The sequence below is a fragment of the Cnephaeus nilssonii genome (assembly GCF_951640355.1).
Source record: "Cnephaeus nilssonii genome assembly, chromosome: 3".
Lineage (NCBI taxonomy): Eukaryota > Metazoa > Chordata > Mammalia > Chiroptera > Vespertilionidae > Cnephaeus > Cnephaeus nilssonii.
The window spans coordinates 22,320,402-22,344,930 of NC_137074.1; the positions used below are offsets into that span (position 1 = coordinate 22,320,402).

General features: G+C 34.8%; 1 protein-coding gene across 1 annotated transcript in view; it reads left to right on the forward strand.

Annotated features, from left to right (window-relative positions):
* The window catches only part of RSRC1 (arginine and serine rich coiled-coil 1), a 326,641-nt gene that overhangs the window by 77,836 nt on the left and 224,276 nt on the right, over positions 1–24,529 (forward strand). The window contains exon 4 of the mRNA XM_079767318.1: positions 10,518–10,691. Coding sequence (XP_079623444.1) covers positions 10,518–10,691 — 174 coding nt within the window. The remainder of the gene's footprint in view (positions 1–10,517; positions 10,692–24,529) is intronic.

Below are 24,529 nucleotides of genomic sequence, written 5' to 3' on the forward strand. Positions count from 1 at the left end.
TCTACTTTATATATTTTGAGGCTCTGTTGTTATGCAAATTCAGAATTGCCATATATTCTTTTTAGAGTGACCTTATCATCATGAAATGTCTCTATTTCTAGGAATATTTCCTACGTTGAAGTTTGCTTTGTCTGATATTGACATAAATTCACCATCTTTCTTTTTGTTAGTGCTTGCATATCTTTTCGCATTTTTTTTTGTTTTAAAACTTAGTTTTAATATTTAACATGTTCATACTGAAAGCTATATATAGTTCGCTTATTTTTAGTCTGACAGTTTTTTTATTTTAATTGTATTTAGTCTATATTTACTGATTATATTTGGGTTTAAATCTTCCACCTTATTCTTTGTTTTCTATTTGTCCAATTCATCTTTTTTCTACTTTCTTTTTTAGTTAATTATAGTTCATTTTCTTCTCTGTTATGTTGTTAAACATTCTTTTAATTTTACTTTATGTGTTTACCCTAGAAATTGTAGCATGTCCTTGACTTGTTGGAGTCTAACATAAAGTAGTACTTCTATCACTTTTTTTCCCTCTAGCTTTGATACCTGAAGGGTAGCTTGAGTAAATGTACCATTGTGAACACCTTTCCCCTCCTTTGAGCTCTTCAAGGAAGTTGAAAGCCATTGTTTTGCTATATATCTTGTAGTTTAGAAGATTGACGCCAACTTGACTTTCTTTGTTGGTGACTTGATCGGAGTATTCATTCTTCCATTATCATTTATGTGCTTTAACTTCATCTTTATATATCTTAGAGTTGACTATGGTTAATCCATGTCTCCATTTACACAGTGGACCCTTTCTACATGTAGATTCTTTTAGTTCCAAAAGTGTTCTTGGGTTATGATTGAAGTATTATTTTTTCTGCTTTTGGAGTCTCAGGTTGGATGCTCATTTATTGCCTCTTTTTTTATTATTATTACTTTTTCTGATCCTTTCTACTAGTTTCATTTGTTAAAAGTTTATTTTTCTTGGATCTTTTATCACTAACATTTGTATCTCTTATCCTATATAATAAAGAGGTAATATGCATATTGACCATCACTCCAACACACAAGATGGCCACCCCCATGTGGTCAAAGATGGCCATCCCCATGTGGACACAAGATGGCCGCCACAAGATGGCCGGCAGGGGAGGGCGGTTGGGGGCGACCAGGCCTGCAGGGAAGGGCAGTTGGGGAGAACCAGGACTGCAGGGAAGGGCAGTTGGGGCGACCAAGCCAGCAGGGGAGAGCAGTTAGGGGCGACCAGGCCAGCAGGGGAGAGCAGTTAGGGGCGACCAGGCCTACAGGGGAGGGCAGTTAGGGGCAATCGGGCTGACAGGGGAGTAGTTAGGCGTCGATCAGCCTTGCAGGGGAGTGGTTAGGGGATGATCAGGCTGGCAGGCAGAAGCGGTTAGGGGCAATCATGCAGGCAGGCAGGCAGGCAGGCGAGCGGTTGGGAGCCAGCAGTCCTGGATTGTGAGAGGGATGTCTCACTGCCCATTTAGGCCCCATCCCAGTGGGGTCCCAGATTGGAGAGGGTGCAGGCTGGGCTGAGTGACACACCTCCTCACCCCCGTGCATGAATTTCATGCACTGGGCCTCTAGTATGCTATATTTAATGTTGGATTATTGTGTTACAGTCTCTTCTGTTTTATAGGTTGTTTTTTTTTGTGGGGCATATATGTATCACCTGAAAAATTTGATTCTTTGTTATTGTTTTTATTACAGTTGTTTTGTATGGATGTTGGATTATTTTTTGTTGTTGTTCATGATAATGTGAAGCATTTTCCTGGATCAGGAGTAACAGACAGTATGATGGAAGGACTGAAGGTTTTGGGTGACTTATAAGTTGTTTTGAATGATGCTGTGCTATTATTAATACAGTGAGGTAGAGTTTCTTTATTAAATGGAAAACTTTATTGGAAAAGCTAGATCTATTTTTAAATTCTTTGATGTCATCTGTTTTTATAGAGCCCTGAGCTTTACTACCTTATTTTCTAGTTTTCTTTTACCACCATGCCATCAGTGGACATTTACCTTTTTCAAGTATATCTCTTTCCTAGAGTGTAGGTCCTTTAAAAAAAAAAATTTCCTTGTTATGATTTTAGTTGGATTTTGGTTGGGGATGAAAGTAGATGCTCATGTTCAAAATGCCAACCTGATATGTAATCCATGTTAGTTTATTCCATGTGTAATTTTTAAATTTAATTTTAATATCGGTTTTATTTTATAGCAAATACAGTCTTCTTTTGTAGAACTCTACTTAGGAGATTATTTGAAGTATTGTAGTTTTTTGAAAAATAATATATTAGGATATTTGTTTTGATTCCATGTGTTTAGAACTTATTAGCCAATTAAGAAACGTGACAAATTGGTTCTTGAGGGCAGTAATTCATTTTATGTAAGGGTGTTATGGTGATTCTTCCTATTTTGTAGATATTGAAGGCATTTATCTGGTATAATAAGACATACTGCTGTCCATTTATTGCTTATATATTGTGTGTTCTAGAGTGCCACATTTTTTATCAAACGTTTCTTTGCTTATAATATATCTCCATATTGGCTTGGGCACTCTAGAGACTTCTAGAGTGATTTATCAGAAAAATATGTATTTGAGAAATGAGGGACAAATTCACATCTTAAAGTTTAATATAGTTCCTTTGACCTTTTTTTTGTCTTTGTCTGGTCAGGATAGGCATTTCGTTATTCTGATCTGTTACTTCTTAATTGAGATCCTTCAAATATATAATTAAAGTTATTTAAAGTAAATGGGGTTGTTCATATGTCTAAGACATGAGTTTTACTCAAAGTTGTGTAAAGTAATTCTCATGACAACTAAGAAGTCAGCAGCTTAATTCATTTTAATCTGTGATTTCACGGTCCTTTATAACAGCCTTTAATAATGTTGTTTTGCCCATGGGTTTTTTAAAAATATGTTTTTATTGATTTCATAGAGGAAGAGAGAGGGAGAACGAGATAGAAACATCAATGATGAGAGAGAATCATCAATCGGCTGCCTCCTGCAAACCCCACACTGGGGATCAAGCTGCAACCTGGGCATGTGCCCTGACCGGGAATCAAACCTTGACCTCCTGGTTCATGGGTTGACAGTCAACCACAGAACCACACCAGCCAGGCATGTTTTGCCTATGTTTTGATTTGCTTTCTTTTCCCCATGTATACTTTTTTTCTTGTAGCCTATAAGTAAGATTAAGAGGCCTACAATATCAGGATCAAAATAATAAACATTAACACATCGGGATAGTGATATTTTAAAACATTACTTTTTTTAAAGTATAAAACTTACTACTTTTCTTATATCGTAGATGACCTAACTTATAAATCTGCCATTGCTATCATAGTTTATAAGCCACACCAGCAACATTTTAAGGAGAATATTTGAGACTACCATACATGGGTTACTTGTATGAAGACATATGGTGAATAATGAGCAAGATGTTTTTGGAGAATGGCAAGCATTTGCTTTCTACAGTGGAATCTGTGTTAGGGAAAACCATAAAATCAGTTTGGGGATAATTGATTATTTAATGAATTGGGTAAGTTGAGAAGATTAAAGATTGGAAAAGTTGCTATAGGGAGGGTGGGACAGATAGTAATTGATAGAAGGCCTCTAATGCAGTGTCAAGTTTTGCTATGATGGTGATAGAGTGATCATATGTCTGTGGGACAGTGCCAGTTTAGGCCTGTTTTTCTTATGTTTCAGTGCCCTATTTGACTGAAAAAAAAAATTCCTTTTATTCTCCAAAGGCTTGGATAATAGGTGATATGATTTTCCTGTTAATAGTAAAGTAGTGAAGATCATGTATTTGGCTGCTGGTGGTTTTCCTGTAGAGAAGACATGGATCATTAGCCAAGATTATTAGTATTTGCCTTCATATACAAAAGAAAAACTATATTGAAAATTGAAACGAGCAGTCCTTGTGCCAACCTTATGATTTTAAAAGTCTGTGAAAATCAGAATGATGCTCATTACTAGATTAGCTACGGTATGAGGGAAACATATTTCATATGCTCCTGATTCAGATTTTACTCATTGATTCAGGTTAGCACAGTCCTCAGTAACTTCTTACTCTGTGGCTGCTTCCTCCCAAATCACTTGTCTGCTATCTCACAGTTCAGTCAGGTACTATCTCCTTTTTGTAGACAAGGAAACAGATGCCCAGAGAGGAAATAATTTGCTTGAGGACACCATTGTATGAAGAGTTATTTTTTTAACACAACACTTCGGTAACTTTAGGTATATTAATAGAACATACATTTCATTTTTAAGGTACAGTAAAAATGTGATTTCACCATAATCTATTTCATCTATAATCCACAACTGGTTGCACATTTTGTCCAACAGTAGGTTGTTGTTGTTTTTTAACTAACCACTAAGAAAAGTGCTTATATTAAAGATTTATTTTTTTTAAAGAAGCTCTTCAAGTTTTGTTGTTAGAGTTTAAAATAAATTTAACTTATTTGTCTTTTGTTACTCTAATTTTAACTATCTAAGTGAAGATTAGTGGCCAGAATCATATTTTGGTTCTGAACAATTTAGAACAAACTTAATATATTGTATGTATATACAGACATAATTTATAAATAGTGGCTGAGGTTATCACAGAAAAGGCCCCCTTCATTATTATTATTATTATTATTATTATTATTACTTTCTTTTCATCAGAAAACTTTAAATTCTGACTGATTATTATTAAAATATTTTAGGATAATCTGTTAAATTTTTAATATATCCACATATAATAGAAACTTTAATTATAAATGAATAAGGTAACAACTGTGGGGGCAATAAATTGTGATGATAAATTAAAATTTTATTTTTAAAGACAATTTATTAAGATAACATTGTATAAATTTCAAGTGTACAACTTTATAATAAGACGTAAGGAAATAAGCTCATATTGACATTCCTTGCAAAAAATATTGTAACTTCTCAAAACTATATATGTATTAAAAAACATGTTTGTGATCTTATGATACAACTAGTGGCCCGGTGCACGGATTCGTGCATATTTACAGGAAATTAATTAGAAGAAATATTTTAATATCGTTATTTGCCATTTCTCTATAATAGAAGTGTCAGAGATTAAAGAAAATTAGTAAAATGTATATGAAAACAATATATACATTTATTAATAAGTAAACAATAACAACATGATATAACAACAACAAAGACATGATATAAAAACAACATTGATAAAAACAATGTCTGATATAAATTGATTAAACTTATTCTAATATCTTCCTGTATATCACATTAAGAGTAAAAACACTTTCAGAGTGCTTGACTAATTTCCCTTGTGATGAAGTATTTACAACTTTAACTTTAATGTCACATGCTCTTCGAACTCAAGAGAAAGCAACATATAACTGACCATGTCCGAAGACGAGTTCAGGTAGGAATATTCCTACTCTGTCTAGAGTGTGTCCTTGTGATTTATTAGTAGTCATCACAAATGCTGGCATCACGGGAAACTGTCTTCAAATTAATTTAAATGGGAGGCCAGTGTCAGACGGGGACAAATCAATTCTTGGAATCAGAGCAACCTCTTCTTCTGCAGATCCTGTTAATACTTCAGTTTCAATTATGTTAGGTCTCAATCTTTTGATAATAAATCTAGTACCATTACAAAGACGCCATTTACTATTAAGTTTTCTCATTAGCATGATGATTGCACCTACTTTCAATTTTAATTTATGACACGGCATTCCCAAAGGTGTAATACTATTAAGAAATTTGATGGGAAAATTTTCCTTTTCGGCATCATCCATTGAATCGATGGAATCATCACTCAAATAGTTGTGAAAATCTTCATCGAGTATATCCAAAATTTCTTCATTTTTTATGAACGTGCTCATTTTTTGGATATATTTAGATACATTTTTAATATTATCTGTAGATATACTATTTCCAAAGGTAGCTTCAATAATAGATTCGTTACAAATCATTTCATGGGGGATTTCAATAATATCCATTCCGAGAGCTTTATATGTATCGCACATGCGTGAGTAAACGTCTATTTTTAAATTGGCAGTGTGCGTCACGTACCGGCCAGTTGGTCGGTTGGACGTACGTATGGTTAGTCATTTAGCCTTTAATATCTTACACAAGAGGCCCGATGCATGAAATTTGTGCAAAAGTAGGCCTTCCTTCCCCCCACCTGCCGGCACCAGCTTCCCTCTGGCACCTAGGACCTGGGCTTTCCTCTGGCCGCTGGCCGGTACCCAGAACCCAGGCTTCCCTCCGGCCGCCGGCAGGCACCCGGGACCCAGGCTTCACTTACAGCCCTGGCTTTGTCCAGAAGGTCATCTGGAAGGACGTCTGAAAGGACGTATCGTCTAATTAGCATGTTACGCTTTTATTATTATCTATACTAATAAAAGCCTAGGTGGCCCTTGGGCCCTCACACCCCCATGTCATCACAAGATGGCTGCCCCCATGTCATCACAAGATGGCCGGCAGGGGAGGGCAGTTGGGGGCCTTCGTGCCTGCAGGGCAGGGCAGTTGGGGGCAATCGGGCTGGCAGGTGAGCAGTTAGGTGTCAATCAGGCCAGCAAGGGAGCAGTTAGGGGGCGATCAGGCTGGCAGGCAGAAGTGGTTTGGGGCAATCAGACAGGCAGGCAGGCGAGCAGTTAAGAGCCAGCAGTCCCGGACATCCCCTGAGACGTCCCAGATTGAAGAGGGTGCAGGCTGGGCTGAGGGACCCCCCAGTGCACGAATTTTGTGCTCTGGGCCTCTAGTAGATAATAAAAGCCTAATATGTAAATTGACCGAACAGCAGGATGACCGGTCATTATGACGCGCACTGACCACCGGGGGCAGATGCTCAATGCAGGAGCTGCCCCCTGGTGGTCAGTGTGCTCCCACAGGGGGTGTGCCGCTCAGCTAGAAGCTGGGCTCATGGTTAGCAAATGCAGCGGCAGTGGTGGGAGCCTCTCCCACCTCTGCAGCAGCGCTAAGGAGCAGCGAGCAGGCAGGTGGTAAGGAGCGAGGGGTCCAGACTGCGAGAGGGCGCAGGCCAGGCTGAGTGACCCACCCTCCAGTGCACCCACCCCCAGTGCACGGATTTTGTCACCAGGCCTCTAGTATATAGATAATGCTCTTCATTTACTGAGTGAACCCGTTAGGGCTAAAAGAGGATAGACATTACTACCACTGAAACCCGTGTAATTCTCTTCCCGACCAACATATATCCTAAATTCCCAGGCCTAGTTCATGTGATCTTTCTATCACCCACATTCTTAAGTTTTGATCATTTGTGCTTGCTCTTTTCATTTTTGCTTGATAGGTCTAGCTAAGGATTTACCAAATTTATTGATATTCTCAGAGGACCAGATTTTGACTTTGTTAAATTTCTTTATTGCTTTGTAGTACATTGATTTTGCTCTCCAATGTTTCCTTCCTTCCACCTGTTTACTTTGCTCTTCTTTTTCTAGGTTCTTAAGGTGAAACTTTAGGTAATTGATTTTAGACCTTTCTTCCTTTTAATATCAACATTTAAAGCTATAAATAACTCTGCTAAACATGTCTTCATCTACAAATTCACCTATGTTGTATTTTCATTATCGTTTAGTTTAAACATTTAAAAATTTTTATTGTAATTTCTTAGTGGTGCATGAATTATTTAGAAGTATATTATTTATTTTTTAGATATTTGGTTTTTTTCAAGATGTTTTATTGTTATTGAATTCTAATATAATTATGCTGTAGTCAGATAAACATATTTTGTGTGATTTTTTACTTATGAATTGACCCTTTGGTCATCATGAATTTTCCATTTTTATTTTGGGTGACACTCTTAGTTTCTGTAGTCTAGTTTATCTCATTTTAATATAGTCACTCCACCCTTCCTGTGTTTATTGTTTACATGATATATCAATTTTTAGCCATTTATTCTCAACCTATCTGTGATGTATATATAAAGAACATATCTCATAGGCAGCATGTAGTTATGTATGGCTTTTTAATTCATTTGGACAAGCTCTGCTTTTTAATTAAAGTATTTAGTCCATTATTCGTAATGTATTTATTGATATGTTTAGATTTAAGTCTATCATTTTATTATTTGTTTTATGTTTGAGCCTCTGTTTTGAGGGTTGTTTTTTTTGTTTGTCCTTTCCAGCCTCCTTTTGGATTAATGAATATTTTTAAGAATTCTCTTTTGTTCATTTTTTTTTACTTTTAGCTATATACTTATTTGCATTATTTTCCTGAAGTGGTTGCTCTAAGGATTTTGCGTTCTGTCTCATTATTATGCCTTTATTATTTCACTGTATTTGGAGTTACTGTTTCATCATTCAGATGTAGCATAGAAACTTTATAACTGTATAGGTCCATTTACCTGCCTCATGCTTTATTTTTTATAGAGGTTGTGTATATTATATCTACCTTCATTATAACCCTTTAGTAAGACATTTTAAATTTTACTTTAAGCATAAATGCATATGTGTTGTGTGTGTGTGTGTGTGTGTGTGTGTGTGTGTGTGTGTGTGTGTGTTTACCATTTTTAGTGGGCTTCATTCCTTCCTAAAAATCCAAGTTTCCATCTGTTATCATTTTCTTCAGCCTGAAGAACTTACTTTAGGATATCTTGTGATATTGATCTATTACTGATGATTATGTTTTACTTTTTCTTTACCTTAAAAAATGTCGTAATTTTACTTTTATTTTTGAGGTATATTTTTGCTGGTTATAAAATTTTGTGTTGAAATTTTTATTTTACCATGGTAATAATTTTATACCACTGTCTTCTGATTTCCATTGTTTCCGATGAGAAACCAGCAGTAATTGATATTATTGCTCTTCAAAATGTAATGTGTTTGGGGATTTTTCCCTGAATACTTTTAAGATTTCTCTTTACTTTTTGATTCATCAGTTTTACTATGGTTTTACTAGTCATGGTCTTCATATTTATATTGTAGTTAACTGAACTTCTAGAATCTATACAATTGTCTTTCACTAAATTTGGGGAAATTTTGACCACCACTTAAAAATTTTGCTTTCTTTCTCATTATTTTCTCTATTTCTGGGTTTAAATAAACATGTTTGACACATTAAAAATATTATCACACAGATCCCAGAGGGTCTGTTTTTCTTTTCTTACTAGCAATTTCTTCTTAGTTCTTCAGATTGGATAATTTCAATTGATTTATTTTTTAAGTGCATAGATTATTTTCTTTGTTGTTACCAATGTGCTTTAAAGCTCATTGAGCATAATTATAATTTCAGATAGTGTATGTTTTTATTTATAGAACTGCTATGTTTTTTAGCTTTATATTCATTACACGCATGGTTATTTTTACTACTTTAAAATCTTTGCTTGCTATTTCCAATATCTAGTTCATCTCAGGGTTGGTCTCTATTGACTATTTATTTTCTTGATAATGGATCCAACTTTTAATGTTTCGTCGTATAGCTAGTAATTTTGGATTTAATTCTGGACATGGTGAATGTCATGTTTTGAATACTCGGGATTCTGTTATATTCCTCTGAAGAATACTGATTTTTTTTTCTTGTTTTAGCAGAAAATTAACTTAGTTAAATTAAAATTGAAAAAATCTTGTCTCTAGGGGGGCAGTTGAAATTTTAGTTCAATTTTATTTTATCTTTGGCTGTTTGGAGTATGCACAATGTAGGGTTCAGCTAGAGATTTGAATAGAGTTTACATACAGAGTTTTAGCTACCTCCTCTGACAGCTTTCCAAAATTACCCTTTTGTTTTCCTTTTGCGGTGGTTGCCCTGCGCCTTTCTTCTGGTTTTTCAGGCCAGAAGTTTTTTGTTGTTGGAGTTATAGCTGTATTGCATGGCATAGACTCAGGCTTGTCCTCAGAAAAGAAGCTGATAAAAGGGGAAATTTTCTCATCGCTGTTTTTGTTTTCCGACTTTTGGCCCTCTATAGAATCTGTCTTCTTTTGGTCACTGTCCAGTACCTTCAGATAGTTGCTTTTTATAGTTATCTATAAGATTATCAGTCTGGTAGAGGCTTTTTTTTTTTATCACTACTGTGAGGCAGAACTTGGAGTTTTTTACTTTTTAAAAGGACACCGTACATCCTACCAAATACTGTTACTCATTTAATACAAAGAATAGCTAGATTAGAGTAGAGGCATAGTTTTATTGTAACAATTAGAAATAATAAATAAGGTTGACTTTATTTAGAAGCAGAGATTGTAGGCATAGGGAAGACTCTATCCTTGGATACTAGATTAGATACATTTAGATTTGTTATATTATCTGAGGAGACTTGAGTAATCAAGACTTGATTTGAACTTTTAAAACTTTTACTTGCAAACACTTTTTGACTAAACTTTAATTTCCTGTAAAGTTGACAACAAATATACCCCTCATGTATCATTTTAACTGAGAGTGCTTATTTATAAATAATCATACTTAGATGCTTGTTTCACAGAATTAAACTAAATCCTTTTCTTTCACATAATTTTAAAGGATATTTTCTTTTCATAATACAAGATATGCACTAAATGTATTTAATAAAATCTATTCTCTATAGGTCCAGGTCAAGACCTCGTCCACGTTCCCATAGTCGAAGCAGTGAAAGGTCCAGTCACAGAAGAACACGTAGTCGATCTCGGGATAGAGAACGACGTAAAGGCAGAGATAAGGAGAAAAGAGAAAAGGAGAAGGATAAAGGCAAGGACAAGGAATTACACAACATCAAACGTGGGTAAGTTGATATTTCCAAGAACATTAAGCAAATCTTAAGCAGAGTTAACTCAGTGATTCTATGGCAGTGTTCAAACTAATTTCATTCTTGGAGGATTTTCTTGGATGGAAAAAAGAGGCGAATACAATAGGGAACAAAGAAGGAGTAAACCAAATAGTTACCTCGATTTTTTACTGTGTTTTCTATTCCTATTTTTATTTACTTATATAACAAATCTTAGACACACAAAATAATAGCGCTGTCAAAGCTTAGTATCTCAGTAAAGAAAAATTTGCATAATTCTTTAGAAAAGTTCTACATTCAATTTTACTTATCATAAATATGAATTTAAAATTTGAAGACTACTGAATGATTTACTATTGGTTAGGTCTCTTTCAGTATAGAATGGGGACTTGGTCAATATTAAGGTGTATGTGTATGTTATAGTGTCTGTGCATACAGGACCCGGAATTTATTTTTTCTGGAATTGATATTATTGAAACAGTTACTCTAGCTCTGTCCATTTGGAGGGTGAAATTCACTCATAACTGTTTATTAAATTAGAAGCTGTTAAAATGAAATAGTAAGTTTGGGTTAATAGCTTAAATTACAGCTTTTTATTTGTTTTACGCAAAACTGACATTGATATCTCTTATTCTATGAAGTAAAACATCTTGGAATTTATCTCCTTTTGTTAGTCTTTCAACACCTTACATATATTCACTTTAATACTTCAATAAAAAGTGTTTATTTTTGATGTATCAATCAGATTTTAGTGTTAAGTTGAAGAGCTTACCAGGATCTTGGATATGTTTTTTTTTTTGAGACCTTGATTCTATGAAGAATTAAGTTTATTAAAGTATATAGAACTCTTCTCTAATCCTTTTCTTTTCCCAGTTGTCTGTTCATTTTTCATTTCCAGATTTACAGTGATATTATATAAACCTCCCTAGATTGTTGATTTTTAAGTGTTTGTTGAAATAATAAATTTGTAGTGGATTTTGGAATAGGATAACATTATTATGTTACTTTCTTTCTCATGATTACCCCACAATCATTATTACAAACTAAGTAGTTGTGATCATGAAAAATTCTGAGTTCTATTCTTTTCTATTTTTAAATGTTATAGGAGAGGAGATAGTGTTAGATATCTGGCTATGAGAATAGGAAAGCTGAGTTAGCCAGAGTTGGTAGAATGGAATGAGGACCAGAGAGAGTGTGGCGGAAATCTATTGATAAAGGGAGAAACTTGGGAGGATGATAGATTTGAAGAGAGGATGTAGAATAGGTTTCTGAGACTGGAAAATATGGACTAAAAGAATGAATAAATTATGTCAATGAAGGAACTGCCTTGCTTCTTGTTCCTTTTTTCCCTTTTGGTTTATACTTTAGATACTACATGACTATGAGAAATATGACTATGCTTTTTAATACTCATTAAATTTTTGCTTTTTAATCTCACTAACTTTTAATTTTTTAGAGTAATATTTGCACAGTTGTATAAAATTGATATTATATAAAGCATTATTTTGTGAATTTTAAAGGTAAGAAAAATTAGAGCATGAATAAAACATGGAGGTCAGATGGTTTCAGGAAAGATTCTCATATGGTAGGGTCTGGGCTAGATTTACAGGTTAGACTCTTATTTCATTTAGTGTTGAGGTGTTCAAGGGACTCATTCCTGGGTAAAAGGTTCACAAGCCCATACTGTATTTGTCGTTACTTCTTACTCAGCAGAGGGAGTGAACAAAGTCCAAACAAGAGGGGCCAGTTGAAGGGCCCTGGGTACTAACACCAAAAAGCTGTGAGTAGCCTGATTCGGTCATCTCCATGATTTTAGTAGACCATAGTACAGGGTGGTGCTATGTCAGGGTGCCCTGTCTCCTGGTTAGTGCTAAGAACACACAAATTCATACATTTTGGTATATCCTGAAGTCAGGTGTTTTGGTTTTTTTGTGGGGTGTGTGTGTCAGTGTATGCATGTAATATGGTAATATGTATATATGTACAGATACATCCTCCTTTGTTCCAAAAATGATTTATCTTTTTAAAAAAATTATGTGTTTATTTTCTAAATCTGCGATTTAAGCTATTCAGGGTAGAGAATGTGTCTTATACTCTTTTGTATTACTCATAGTACCTAATGTACATGTTAGTTGATAATAAATATTTACAGGCAGTCCTCGGGTTACGTCAAATTCGATGTATGTCATTTTGTGGTTACGTCGCCATCTCCCATTTACAGTATTTATAAAAAAAAAGTTCCGTCATTTCGACGTATGTACATATGTGCTTTATGTTTTTTATTATTTATTTACCACAAGTAAAGGTCAGGAATTATCTTTCTTTTAATTTTTTTTTACTGTTTCACTTCATTACTGCTGTGTATGTGCTCCATGTGAGTGACGTAGGTGCTTATGTAGGTGGGTTCCGACTTACGGCGAAAATGGAGTTTCGTCGTGCCGTAGGATCGAATCTCTGACATAACCCGAGGACCTACTGTATTGGTGATTGATCAGATATGCTCATTCATTCATTTGTTCATTTTTTAAGTCAATAGTATTTAAATGCCTTCTATTTGTCAAGTACTGTTAGGGAATAGGGACGTGTAATGGTAGGGGATTTCATGCAGGTCCATAAATAAGCATATATGGAAGGGAAGATAATATAAGTAATTACAGTAACATCATATGAGCTAGGATGCTTTGGTCATAACTAACAAAACCAGGGACAGCAACATTTTTTTCTAGATAGTAAATAATTTAGGTTTTCTAGGCCATATGTGTTTATTGCACCTGTTGAACTCTGCCCTTCCAGCACAAAAGCAGCCATGGATAATACGAAATGAACAGCATGGCTGTGTTCCAGTAAAACCTAAAATAGATAGTTGTCAAGATTTGGCCCAAGGGTTGTAGTTTGTCAACATCTAGTTTAAGCCATAAGTACACTTATTGCTAATATAACAAATAGTTTGGAGGTAAGCAGACCCAGCCCGTTTTATCCTTCCAACAGGCCAATCTTAGCATATTAGCTTTCATCTTCAGTTGTTTTGTTTTTCTCTTTTTAAAATATTTTTTCCTTCTTTGTCTTTTTTGTTTGTTTGTTTTCCTTTTTATTTCTTCATCTTCAGTTTTGACACATTCCAGTTGAAAGATATTTCTATGAACATTAGGTAAATTGGTTGATCTAGAGTAGTCAACATGTCAGGGAGGGGCTCTCAAAAGAAGAGGAAGAAAGAGATGGGAAAGAATGTTGCATGCAACACAAACTTCATATGGAAAGACTTGGAAGCAAGCAAGGAGGATATTTGAGGAACTGAAGTCTTATAGAGCTTGGTTTAGAGTAGAAGAGAAATAATGATGAGAGATGATTACTGGAATACCTTATAAGGTATGTCAAGGAGTTTAGAGTTAATTCTAAAGGCAATGAGAAGCCAGTGACTTTTCAAATAGAGTACTGTATTTTCCGGCGTATAATACGACTGGGCGTATAAGATTTTCCTGGGTTAAAAAGTCGTCTTTTATGCCGGAAAATACTGTGTGTTTGTGTGTGTGTGTGTGTGTGTGTGTGTGTGTGTTTATACCGTATTTTCTGGCGAATAAGACAACTTTTTAACCCAGGAAAATCTTATATGCCGGAAAATACGGTAATGATATGATCATTACTACATGAGGTATGAACAGAATGCTTTACTTACAGGGAACATAATAGTAAGCATCTAACATTTATTATTCCCATATTAGCTTTTCAGTAGATGGATACTGTCCCCAGAAATGTACCCATCAAGACTTCTGGAATATTTTGTTCAGACAGTTGAGTTTATACTTTTCTTCCTTTGCATAACTTTCTGAAGCTTTTCTGAAGCCTTATAACTTTAGAGAGAGGTAAGAATTTCACCCCGCACATACATATACATAACCTGACAACTGAAGTAGTTCTTTTCGGTGGGTATTGGAAGGGGAATATATTTAAATAGAGTTTCTTTTAAAAAAATATATTTTTATTGATTTTAGAGAGGAAGGGAGAGGGAAAGAGAGATAGAAACATCAATGATGAGAGAGAATCATTGATTGGCTGCCTTCTGCACGCCCCCTACTGGGAATGGAGCCTGCAACCTGGACATGTACCCTCGACTGGAATCAAACCCGGGACCCTTCAGTCTGCAGGCTGACACACTATCCACTGAGCCAAACTGGCTAGAGCTAAATAGAATTTTTTGTACTGAAATGTGACTTCACTAAATCAATTGACTTTCAATCTTTCTGAGAATATGTATTGAAGCCACTGGGATAATAGTGAAATTGGGCTTCAAATGTAGCCCACAGCCTATAGTTACCTATTTATAAAATCTTTCATTAAAACGTTGACTATTCAATGCAATTAAATATTAGCTATATCACAACTATTTTAGGTATGTCTTTATAGACTAAAAATGCAGAAAACATACCAATGGAGGCAATATATGCTTTTGTTCATAGGAATTGCTACCTTTGAACATGTAGCTGTTTTGAGTAGCATATCTTTTTAAAGTGTGCTACGGTGTTTACCTCTTGGTAAAGTTAAATTGCAAAAAATTACAATTTTTGCTCATTTTAAGTCATTCATAACTTTTCTCCTTATAGGACAAGTTATTCTTTTTGAGTCTTAATTTATTCTTCTGTTAAATGGGGATAACAATATTTCCAAAGCAATAAGTGTTTAAAGCAGTGTATAAAAGAAGTCCAGTACCATGTAGTAGTCATACTTTATAGATATGTTAGTTATGGCTTTGACCTTGGCAGTGTTCCAGTGTCTTCAATTGTAGCGTTTCATGTAATAAATTCCTGTTGATGAGGTTTTTCTTACCAAGTGCTTGGCAGAAGATGTTGTGATTTGGGAATGCTGGACCCTTGAGTTTTGACAGTAGTTACATACTCCTGTCATATTTTTCCTTATCTCTTATTTCTTTATGCAGCAGAAAGTCATTTATGCTAATTTACCCCTATTTGCATATAGGTTATAGAGTTCTGTGGTGCAGGGTGTGCTTAGAACTCCTTTTAAGTGTCTGTTTGGATCAAAGCAGGGCTGTGTGATAGCTGTTGTCTGACACCAAGCTGTGTGGTGTTGTTTTCATTAAACATTTATCACACTTCGAATGTGACAGCAGGCAACTTTGTACCAGGATAACATGTTTTCATGCAAAATTTATTAAAAAAGATGAGATTTTGTAGAGATCTTGTTGCCTTTCACCAGTGGCGAAGGGTAAATGTTTGGTTCGAAAGAAGTATACCTTTAACACGTGTCATTGTAACATGCAAAGAAGCTTCCTACTATCAATTTTGTTAAGTTGGTAAACAAATACATCTTTATGTAAGTGTGTGCACTGGATTTTTCTTGCTTTTTAAATTAAAGTTTTTACAATTTCTTTGTGAATTGAATGAATACCATAACAGTGGCCCATTATGATGTTGGACCTTTTATATTGCAATGAAATTTACCACCCAATTTCCATTGTACAGGTTTGAGTATTTGTCACTAGATATTAGTTTTGCAATAGAAACCATAATTTTCAAAAAGGGAATCTAACATAACAAAAAGAATATTCAGCAAAAGCAGGAGACAAGGTTTCATAAGTTCTCCCCCAGGTCACCACTGTTCTCTTATTTATTATGTCAGTACATTTTAATTATCTCAGACTTTGCCTGATGGGATTTGATTTGAATTATGCCTGATAGAGATTACATGGCATGAATTGTAGGCTCATTCTTTCTTTTTGTGGTTGCCTGACTGAGAAAGGCCTTGGAATGAGAGAAGGCACTTTTATTTTCCTTTTGCATTCTTTAGAGGCTGAGGAATTACAGTTATATGAAGAAGTTAGTGAGAGAATGACAGTCTCATGCTGTATTTTTCAGTAAGTTTTATATGGACTATCAAAAACTTGGGATCCTTTTCAAGAGGTGTTACAAAAATTATGTTGGAATTAACATTCAAGAGTAAAAGGAGAGAAGTGAGTGGTGGGTAAAGGAAAGAACTTTGTCCTAGAAACCATATAGAAGCCACATAAACCTTCAGATTCTTACTCATTGTGCTTTGGAGGTATTAAAGGATAATTTTTTAAAAAGGTAAAATCATGGCTCATAATCTGTATAGATAAAAGGCTAAGTGACCGACATCCGTACATCCGTCCGACCAACTGGTACATATGACGCACACTGGAAATTTAAAAATAAACTTTGACATGCGCATGTGCCATACATATAAAGCTCTCGCTGGCGCTAATTTGAATGTTGCATTTGGTGGGAAAGTTCTTTTCAGAGGGGATTTTTGTGCTGCCATGCTATGCGATTGGCCATAGTACAAACACGTTTAAAGTACTGTAGTGTTTGGGGATGTTTCAGACAGTTGTCTCTTAAAACAAATATGAGATCAGAGGATTCTGCTTATAGCGAATGGCTAGTAAAACTTGGAGATGGCAAACTTGATAGCAGTTTTCATTTAAGAGTAGATATTATTGAAATCCCCCATGAAATAATTTGTAACGAATCTATTATTGAAGCTACCTTTGGAAATAGTATATCTATAGATAATATTAAAATATATCTAAATGTGCGATTCTTTGTCCAAAAAACGATCACGTTCATAAATTAAGTGAAGAAATTTTGGATTTACTCGATGGAGATTTTCACAACTATTTGAGTGATGATTCCATCGATTCAACGAATGATGCCGAAAAGGAAAATTTTCCCGTCGAATTTCTTAATAGTATTACACCTTCGGGAATGCCGTGTCATAAATTAAAATTGAAAGTAGGTGCAATCATCATGAATGATAATGAGAGAACTTAATAGTAAATGGCGTCTTTGTAATGGTACTAGATTTATTATAAAAAGATTGCGACCTAACATAATCGAAGCTAAAGTATTAACAGGATCTGTGGAAGGAGAGGTTGTTCTGATTCCAAGAATTGATTTGTCCCCGTCTGACACTGGCCTCCCATTTAAATTAATTCGAAGACAGTTTCCCGTCATGCCAGCATTTGTGGTGACTACTAATAAATCACAAGGACACACTCTAGACAGAGTAGGAATATTCCTACCTGAACCCGTTTTCGGACATGGTCACTTATATGTTTCTTTCTCTCGAGTTCGAAGAGCGTGGGATGTTAAAGTTAAAGTTGTAAATACTTTATCACAAGGGAAATTAGTCAAGCACTCTGAAAGTGTTTTTACTCTTAATGTGGTATACAGGAAGATATTAGAATAAGTTTAATCAATTTATTAGTCATTGTTTTTATCAATGTTTTTCTTTTATATATTTATTGTTCAGATTATTACAGATGTTCCTCTTTCCCCCCCCCCCATAGCTCCCCTCCACCCGGTCCAACCCACCCCAGGCCCTCGTCCCCCCCCACTGTCCTCGTCCATAGTTGTAAGATCTTTGTCCAATCTCTTTCCACACCCCCCACGCTCCCTTCCCCCCGAGAATTGTTAGTCCGCTCCCTTTCTATGCCCCTGATTCTATTACATTCACCAGTTTATTTTGTTCATCAGATTTTTTATTCATTTGATTTTTAGATTCACTTGTTGATAGATATGTATTTGTTGTCACTTTGTTGTTCATATCAATATTGTTTTTATATCATGATTTTGTTGTTGTTATATCATGTTGTTATTGTTTATTAATTATTTTATTATTTTCATATACATTTTACTAATTTTCTTTCATCTCTGACACTTATAGAGAAATGGTGAATAGTGATATTAAAATATTTCTTCTAATTAATTTCCTTTCACTGTGCACTGGGCCACTAGTATATACATAACACACTCCAAAGGTATTACTTAACTCACTAATTAATAGTAATTAGTGAAATATTACAAATAGCTCAAAGGAGAATGCAAAGAGTGGGCACATATGTAGGCCAGCAGGATATAGGACACAAAATTGCTTAATAGATTCAAAGCTGACTTTTTCCACATGGGGAGGGAAATCAGTTACAACTCCACTGGACAAAGTTAATATGCTTATCTATAAAAATAATCACTAGCATTGCTATCAATTATCTCTAATTTGTGGAATTTAAAAACATCTCAGACAAAGAATGGTGGCAAGGTTGAGATAACTTAGAAAGGCATCCTGGAGACGACTCCCAGTAATCTCCTTTGTTCATCTCAATCATTTTGAATTTTTCCCAACAGAGTAAGTTATTATTTTTGAGCCTTAAATTTATTCTTTTGTAAAATGGGGATAATGATCATTGACAAAGTGTAAATACTAGAAGCAGTGTATAAGTCAAATCTCAATTAATGAGAGTTATTATTTTTATTAGTAACACCAATTTAATGATTGATTCTTGTGACTACCAGTTTCTCAGCTATCATTCTTTTTCCCCCCCCCCCCACTTTGCATCTTTTTAAAGGCAATCCCCTCAGCCTGAAATACTCTTTCTTCTCTACCTCTTTGCCATTTCCATGTATATTTTGGGGTTCACTTTAGATGTCACTTCATGAAGTATTCCCCACCCCTCTCTAGTGTGCCCTGCAGTTAGTGCCCTTACATGTATATCTAATCTGAATAGAAAACTTTGTAATTTTGTAACTCTAAAATTTTATAATTGCCAGATTATATGAACCTGCCAGGAGCCAATTCCAGCATGTCATAATTACAAGAGTTTTATCAAAAGGGTGATGAAACTTGGGGCTCAACAAGGGCTGAGTCACATATGTAATTACCTGTTGGAATGGCTGGAAAGGCACTTCCCCCAAACCTGAATAGGATGATTGTTTACTGCCAGACAGCTCAGGGCATCTCAATCTACATGTTATTGCCTCCTGTTGGCCAAACACCTGAACAGCTGTAGGCTATTCCCCAATCTGACAATGCTTCTGTACCCTACCCTTTGAAGTATATTATCTCCACCTTGCCTTAGGACAAATTGTGTTAATAAAAAGCAAGGGGTCCTGAGTCAAGGGAAGTCTTTAGCTCCTTTAGCTGAAGCCCCTATGACCCCCAATGCCTCTCAAAACTATCTTTCGTCTTTGGACTCCTTATTGAATCTACGCACAGCCTTTCTCAGATTGCTGAAACCCTTCGTAGCTGGGACAAGAACCCCGGCATGAACCTTGTTTGTCTTATTCAACATTGTATTTACTTGGATCATAACAAGTACTCAAATATTTGTAGAATAAATAAACAAATAAATGATGGTTTTAGATATTGTTTCTAGGTAATGAAGTCCAGCTTTTAAGCATTTAAAAATGATAAAGCTGAATTTTTGTGTTAGGAAAATAACCAACTCTTTTCTACTATTCATGCTTGGTTTAAGTGTGCATGTGCACACACATACACCACCTCCATCAGAGTTTCCAGAGTACATTTTTTAAAAGTATGCATAACTTTCATTATCTTTTTTTGTATCTTAAATATTATCAAACCTGCTACAAATTAATATCATTTAGCATCAGTTGTTAAAAAAAATTAATGTCATTTCTAGGATTTATATTTTAACTACTGATTAAAATTCCAGTCCTCACTGATAACTCTTCACGCCTAGTCTGATTTATTTCAGGATTTTAATTGGTATCACCTACTGTGTTGATTTGGTACATGAGACAGGGCAAATCACTAGACTTAAATATACTGTTCCATAGAGATCTTTTTCTGAAGACCTCAGTGTTTGCCTTCAGTTAGGTTATGTATGACTTTTATAAGCTAAAGTATCTGTACTATTATTAGAGGAATGCAGAGGGAATAACTTGGGGTATCAGCCAAGTCTTTTCTTCCTAAACAAACAAGCAGCTTCCCTAAAAGCTAAGTGTTGCTTATAATTACTGATTATAGTTCTAATTTTTACTTAATTGTAAATCACCTTGATTAGCCCAGATGTGAATGATGCTAATCCACATAGAAGCAATCTGTTCAGTTTTTTTTAAAAAACAAATCTAGTTTCAGTCAGAGAAAATCAAGTATCACATGATCTTACTCATATGTGGAATCTAATGAACAAAATAAACTGATGAACAAAATAGATCCAGTGACATAGAAGCATGAAACAGACTGACAAATCTCAGAGGGAAGGGAGCAGGGGAAAAAGATTAACCAAAGAACTTATATGCATATATGCATAACCAATGGACACAGACAATAGTGTGGTGAAGGCCGGGGGCAGGGGCTAGTGTGAGGTAGAGGGGGTCAATGGGGAAAAAAGGAGACATCTGTAATACATTTAATAATCAAGGTAAATTTTAAAAATCTAGTTTCATTTCTTACAGGCTTTCTCCCTAGTCTAGTGATCATTGGTATGGCATCTTCAAAATAGAACAGATTGGAATAAACCATAATATCTGGTTGACATGTTAGACAAATCTTGGTCAGCACAGTGGAGAAGTACAAGCTTAACCTCTTTTGATTAAACAGCAAAGATTGGGAAATAGATATCTACATAATGATCTATTTTTATATCCTAATATGATATTATAGACAGGTTTAAAGTGGCTGGTTTAAATGTTTTTAATACCCTAGTAAATGAAGTATGTATTGCCAGGTGATAGGAATATCATGTTTCTTTGGATAGATGTAGTTATGGGGTACACTTTTCCACTAAAGCAGAGTAAGTTGTAATACATTCCATTTGTGTAGGTGTTGTTAACATATCTTAGATTTCAATGCATTGAAAGTATATAATAAAAGAAAAACTCCAGATGGTGTCATTGGGGTTAATGCTTTTCATTTTAGTGCTAAGGATATTGTCCGTGGGCTCTGAGATTGCATATAACTACAGGAAGATTGGGCTGAATTTCAGTTAGAGATTGCACCTTGTGGGTATAAGCACAAAACATTCTCTAAATGCTGTTACATATGTGATGATCACTAACACTGCAGGTGCAGTTAGGGAACTGCAACAATGAATGCTGCTGTTTTAATTCTTTCTGAACTCCTAGAGGAGGTTTTGAAATGGCAGCCTTTGGCCCCTATGGATATGCCAGCCGGTGACAGGCCACCTGGAAGTAGATCATGAAAATCAATTAGGTTGTCATGTTGAAGTCTTAGCTTCTTTTTCATAAGTAAGAAAGATAAAGGAAGGCATTCCACATTAGAAAAAGAGAATAGTCGATATCAAATTTTTAAAAAGTAATGTGTATTTGTAATATGCCAGAGGTAAAACATATATTGTGACTACTTAGAAATTAAATCCACTCAAGAAGAATGATGAAAGACAAGAGTACAAGAAAAATATTTTATCATTCAAAGCTGTCCAGACAAAGGAGAGTAGTATTTTTGTAAATACACACACAGAATTGCTCAAATTGCAAGTATTTATTAAGTTATTTACTCTTTAAATGAAGATTTTTCAGTTTCATTAAAAAATCAGTAGTATTTGATCCAGTAAATTTGCAGCTGCAAAGCTAATTTGAAAAATTGTCAAGGCTTAAACTAAATCCTAAGGAGTTATACTGATATTATATCACAAGATGTGTGTTTCTGAAACTGACAAAAGTCTGTTTAAAATATTTACCATTGATACTGTTTTTAGAAATTTTCATATACTCTTTTTCTATTTTAGTTGTTTCTTTAAGTCAGGTTTATTGAGATATAAATTATATGCAGTAAAATTTACTTCTTAGATATATAATTCTGGGGGTTTTGACAAACTATCATCATTCTCCTCACGATCAAAATATATAAAGTATTTCTGTCACCCTAAAAGGTTTCCTCATATTCCGTGTGCAATCCCCTTCCCCCACTGCCAGCCCTTGTCCAACTGAAAAGTTTTACCTTTACTCAATATCATATAAATGTATTCATGTAGTATATAGCCTTTTATATATCGCTTCTTTCACTTAGCATGATGCTTTTGAGGTAAATTAGGCTGTTCCTGTATCAGTTTGCTCCTTTATATTGTCTTTTAAAAAATATATTTTTATTGATTTTTTGTACATTTCCTAAAGATGCTTTAATCCATACTTTATATCAATCTCTTCTTGTTTTTTAAAATAAAACTTTATTGTTGAAATTATTGCATATGTCCCTTCCCCCCCCCCCATTGCCCTCCCTCCTCCCAAACCTTCACCACCCATTATCTGTGTCCTTGGGTTATGCATGTACACATATGAGTTCATTGGTTGATCCCCTTCCATCCTCCCCTGCCTTCCTTCTGAGGTTTGAAAGTCTGTTTGATGTTTCTATGTCTCTCGGTCTATTTTTGTTCATCAGTTTATATTGGTCATTAGATTCCACATATGAGTGAAATCATGTGGTACCTTATTTTTCTCTGTCTGTCTTATTTCGCTTAGCATAATGCTCTCTAGGTTCATCCATGTTGTTGCAAATGGTAAGAGTTCTTTCTTTTTTATAGCTACATAGTATTCCATGGTATAGATGTACCATAGTTTTTTAATCCACTCATCTGCTGATGAGCACTTAGGCTATTTCCAACTCTTAGCTATTGTTAATTGTGCTGCTATTAACATAGGGGTTCATATATTCTTTCTGATGGGTGTTTCTGAGTTCTTGGGATATATTCCTAGAAGTGGGATCACTGAAGTGAGAGGGTTAGAGAGATAGAATCATGGATAAGACAGGAAGTAATTGATTGGCTGCCTCCTGCCTGGCCACCACTGGGATTCGAGCTCGTAACCCAGGCATGTGCGTGCCCTGATCGGGAATCAAACGGTGACCTCTTGGTTCCTGGGTTGGTGTTCAACCTCTGAGTCGCACCAGCCTAGCAATTCCTTTATATTAAGTAGTGTTCCATTATTCCCCATTTACCAGTTTAAGAGTTAGATAGTAAAGTTTTTAATTCTATACTGTAGAAGAGTTTGTGTAATTTTTGGGTTATTTCTTCCTTAAATGTTTGGTACAATTTATAAGTGAAGCCACTTAATGTAAAGATTATTTTGTGGGTTTAATTTTTTAATAGTTAATTTTTCTGATGATAGGACCTACCAGATTTCTATTTCTTTTTGTGTCAGTTTTGTTAAGTTGTATCCCCCCCCCCCCCAGAAATTTGTTCATTTCCTCTAAAATATTCAATTTTTGGCCATAAAAATTTTTATAAGATCTTATCAACGTTTTCTGTATATATTATTAATTGTGATGATAGTCCTTTTCCCAACCTAATAGCAATTGTTAGTGCTTTCTCTCTTTTTTCTTAATTTTAGTGGAAATTTATAAATTTTATTAGTTTTTACAACCAACCAACCTTTCATTTTTTTGATTGTATGTGTTTTTTTTCATTAATTTTTTTCTTCTAAATCTTATATTTTCTCCTTTTAATTTTTTTAGGTTTAATTTTCTACCATCTTGAGAAGGATAGTTAGTTCACTTATTTTGGGTTTTTCTTCTTTTCTAATCTATTTATCTAAGGTTATGAACTTTCCTCTAACCATAGCTTTAGGTATATCCCATAAATTTGGTATAGAATATTTTCATTATAATTTAGTTTAAAGTATTTTCTAATTTCCATTGCACCATTTCCTTTAACTTATGAATTATTTAGAAGAGTATTCCTTAGTTTCTAAATATATAAGCATTTTCTAATTATTTTTGTTATGTTTAATTTTAAGTCAGCAGAGTAAAAGTTGACCTTTTTTGAATGGGTAGTTATATGAATTTTAATAGACGTATAGATTCATGTAGCTGTTGCAACAATCAAGGCATAGAGCAGACTCATCACCCCCCAAAACTCCTTGTGTTCCCCCTTTGAATTTATATTCTCTGGCCATTCCTAGCACCTGGCAACCAATGGTATGTTTTTTGGCACTGAATTTTTAAAGGTTTATCTTTTTGAAAATGTTATATGAATGAATCATATAGCATATATCTTTCAGACTGATCCCCTTTCTCAGCATTGTGCACTTGAGATTTGTTTAAGTTGCAGT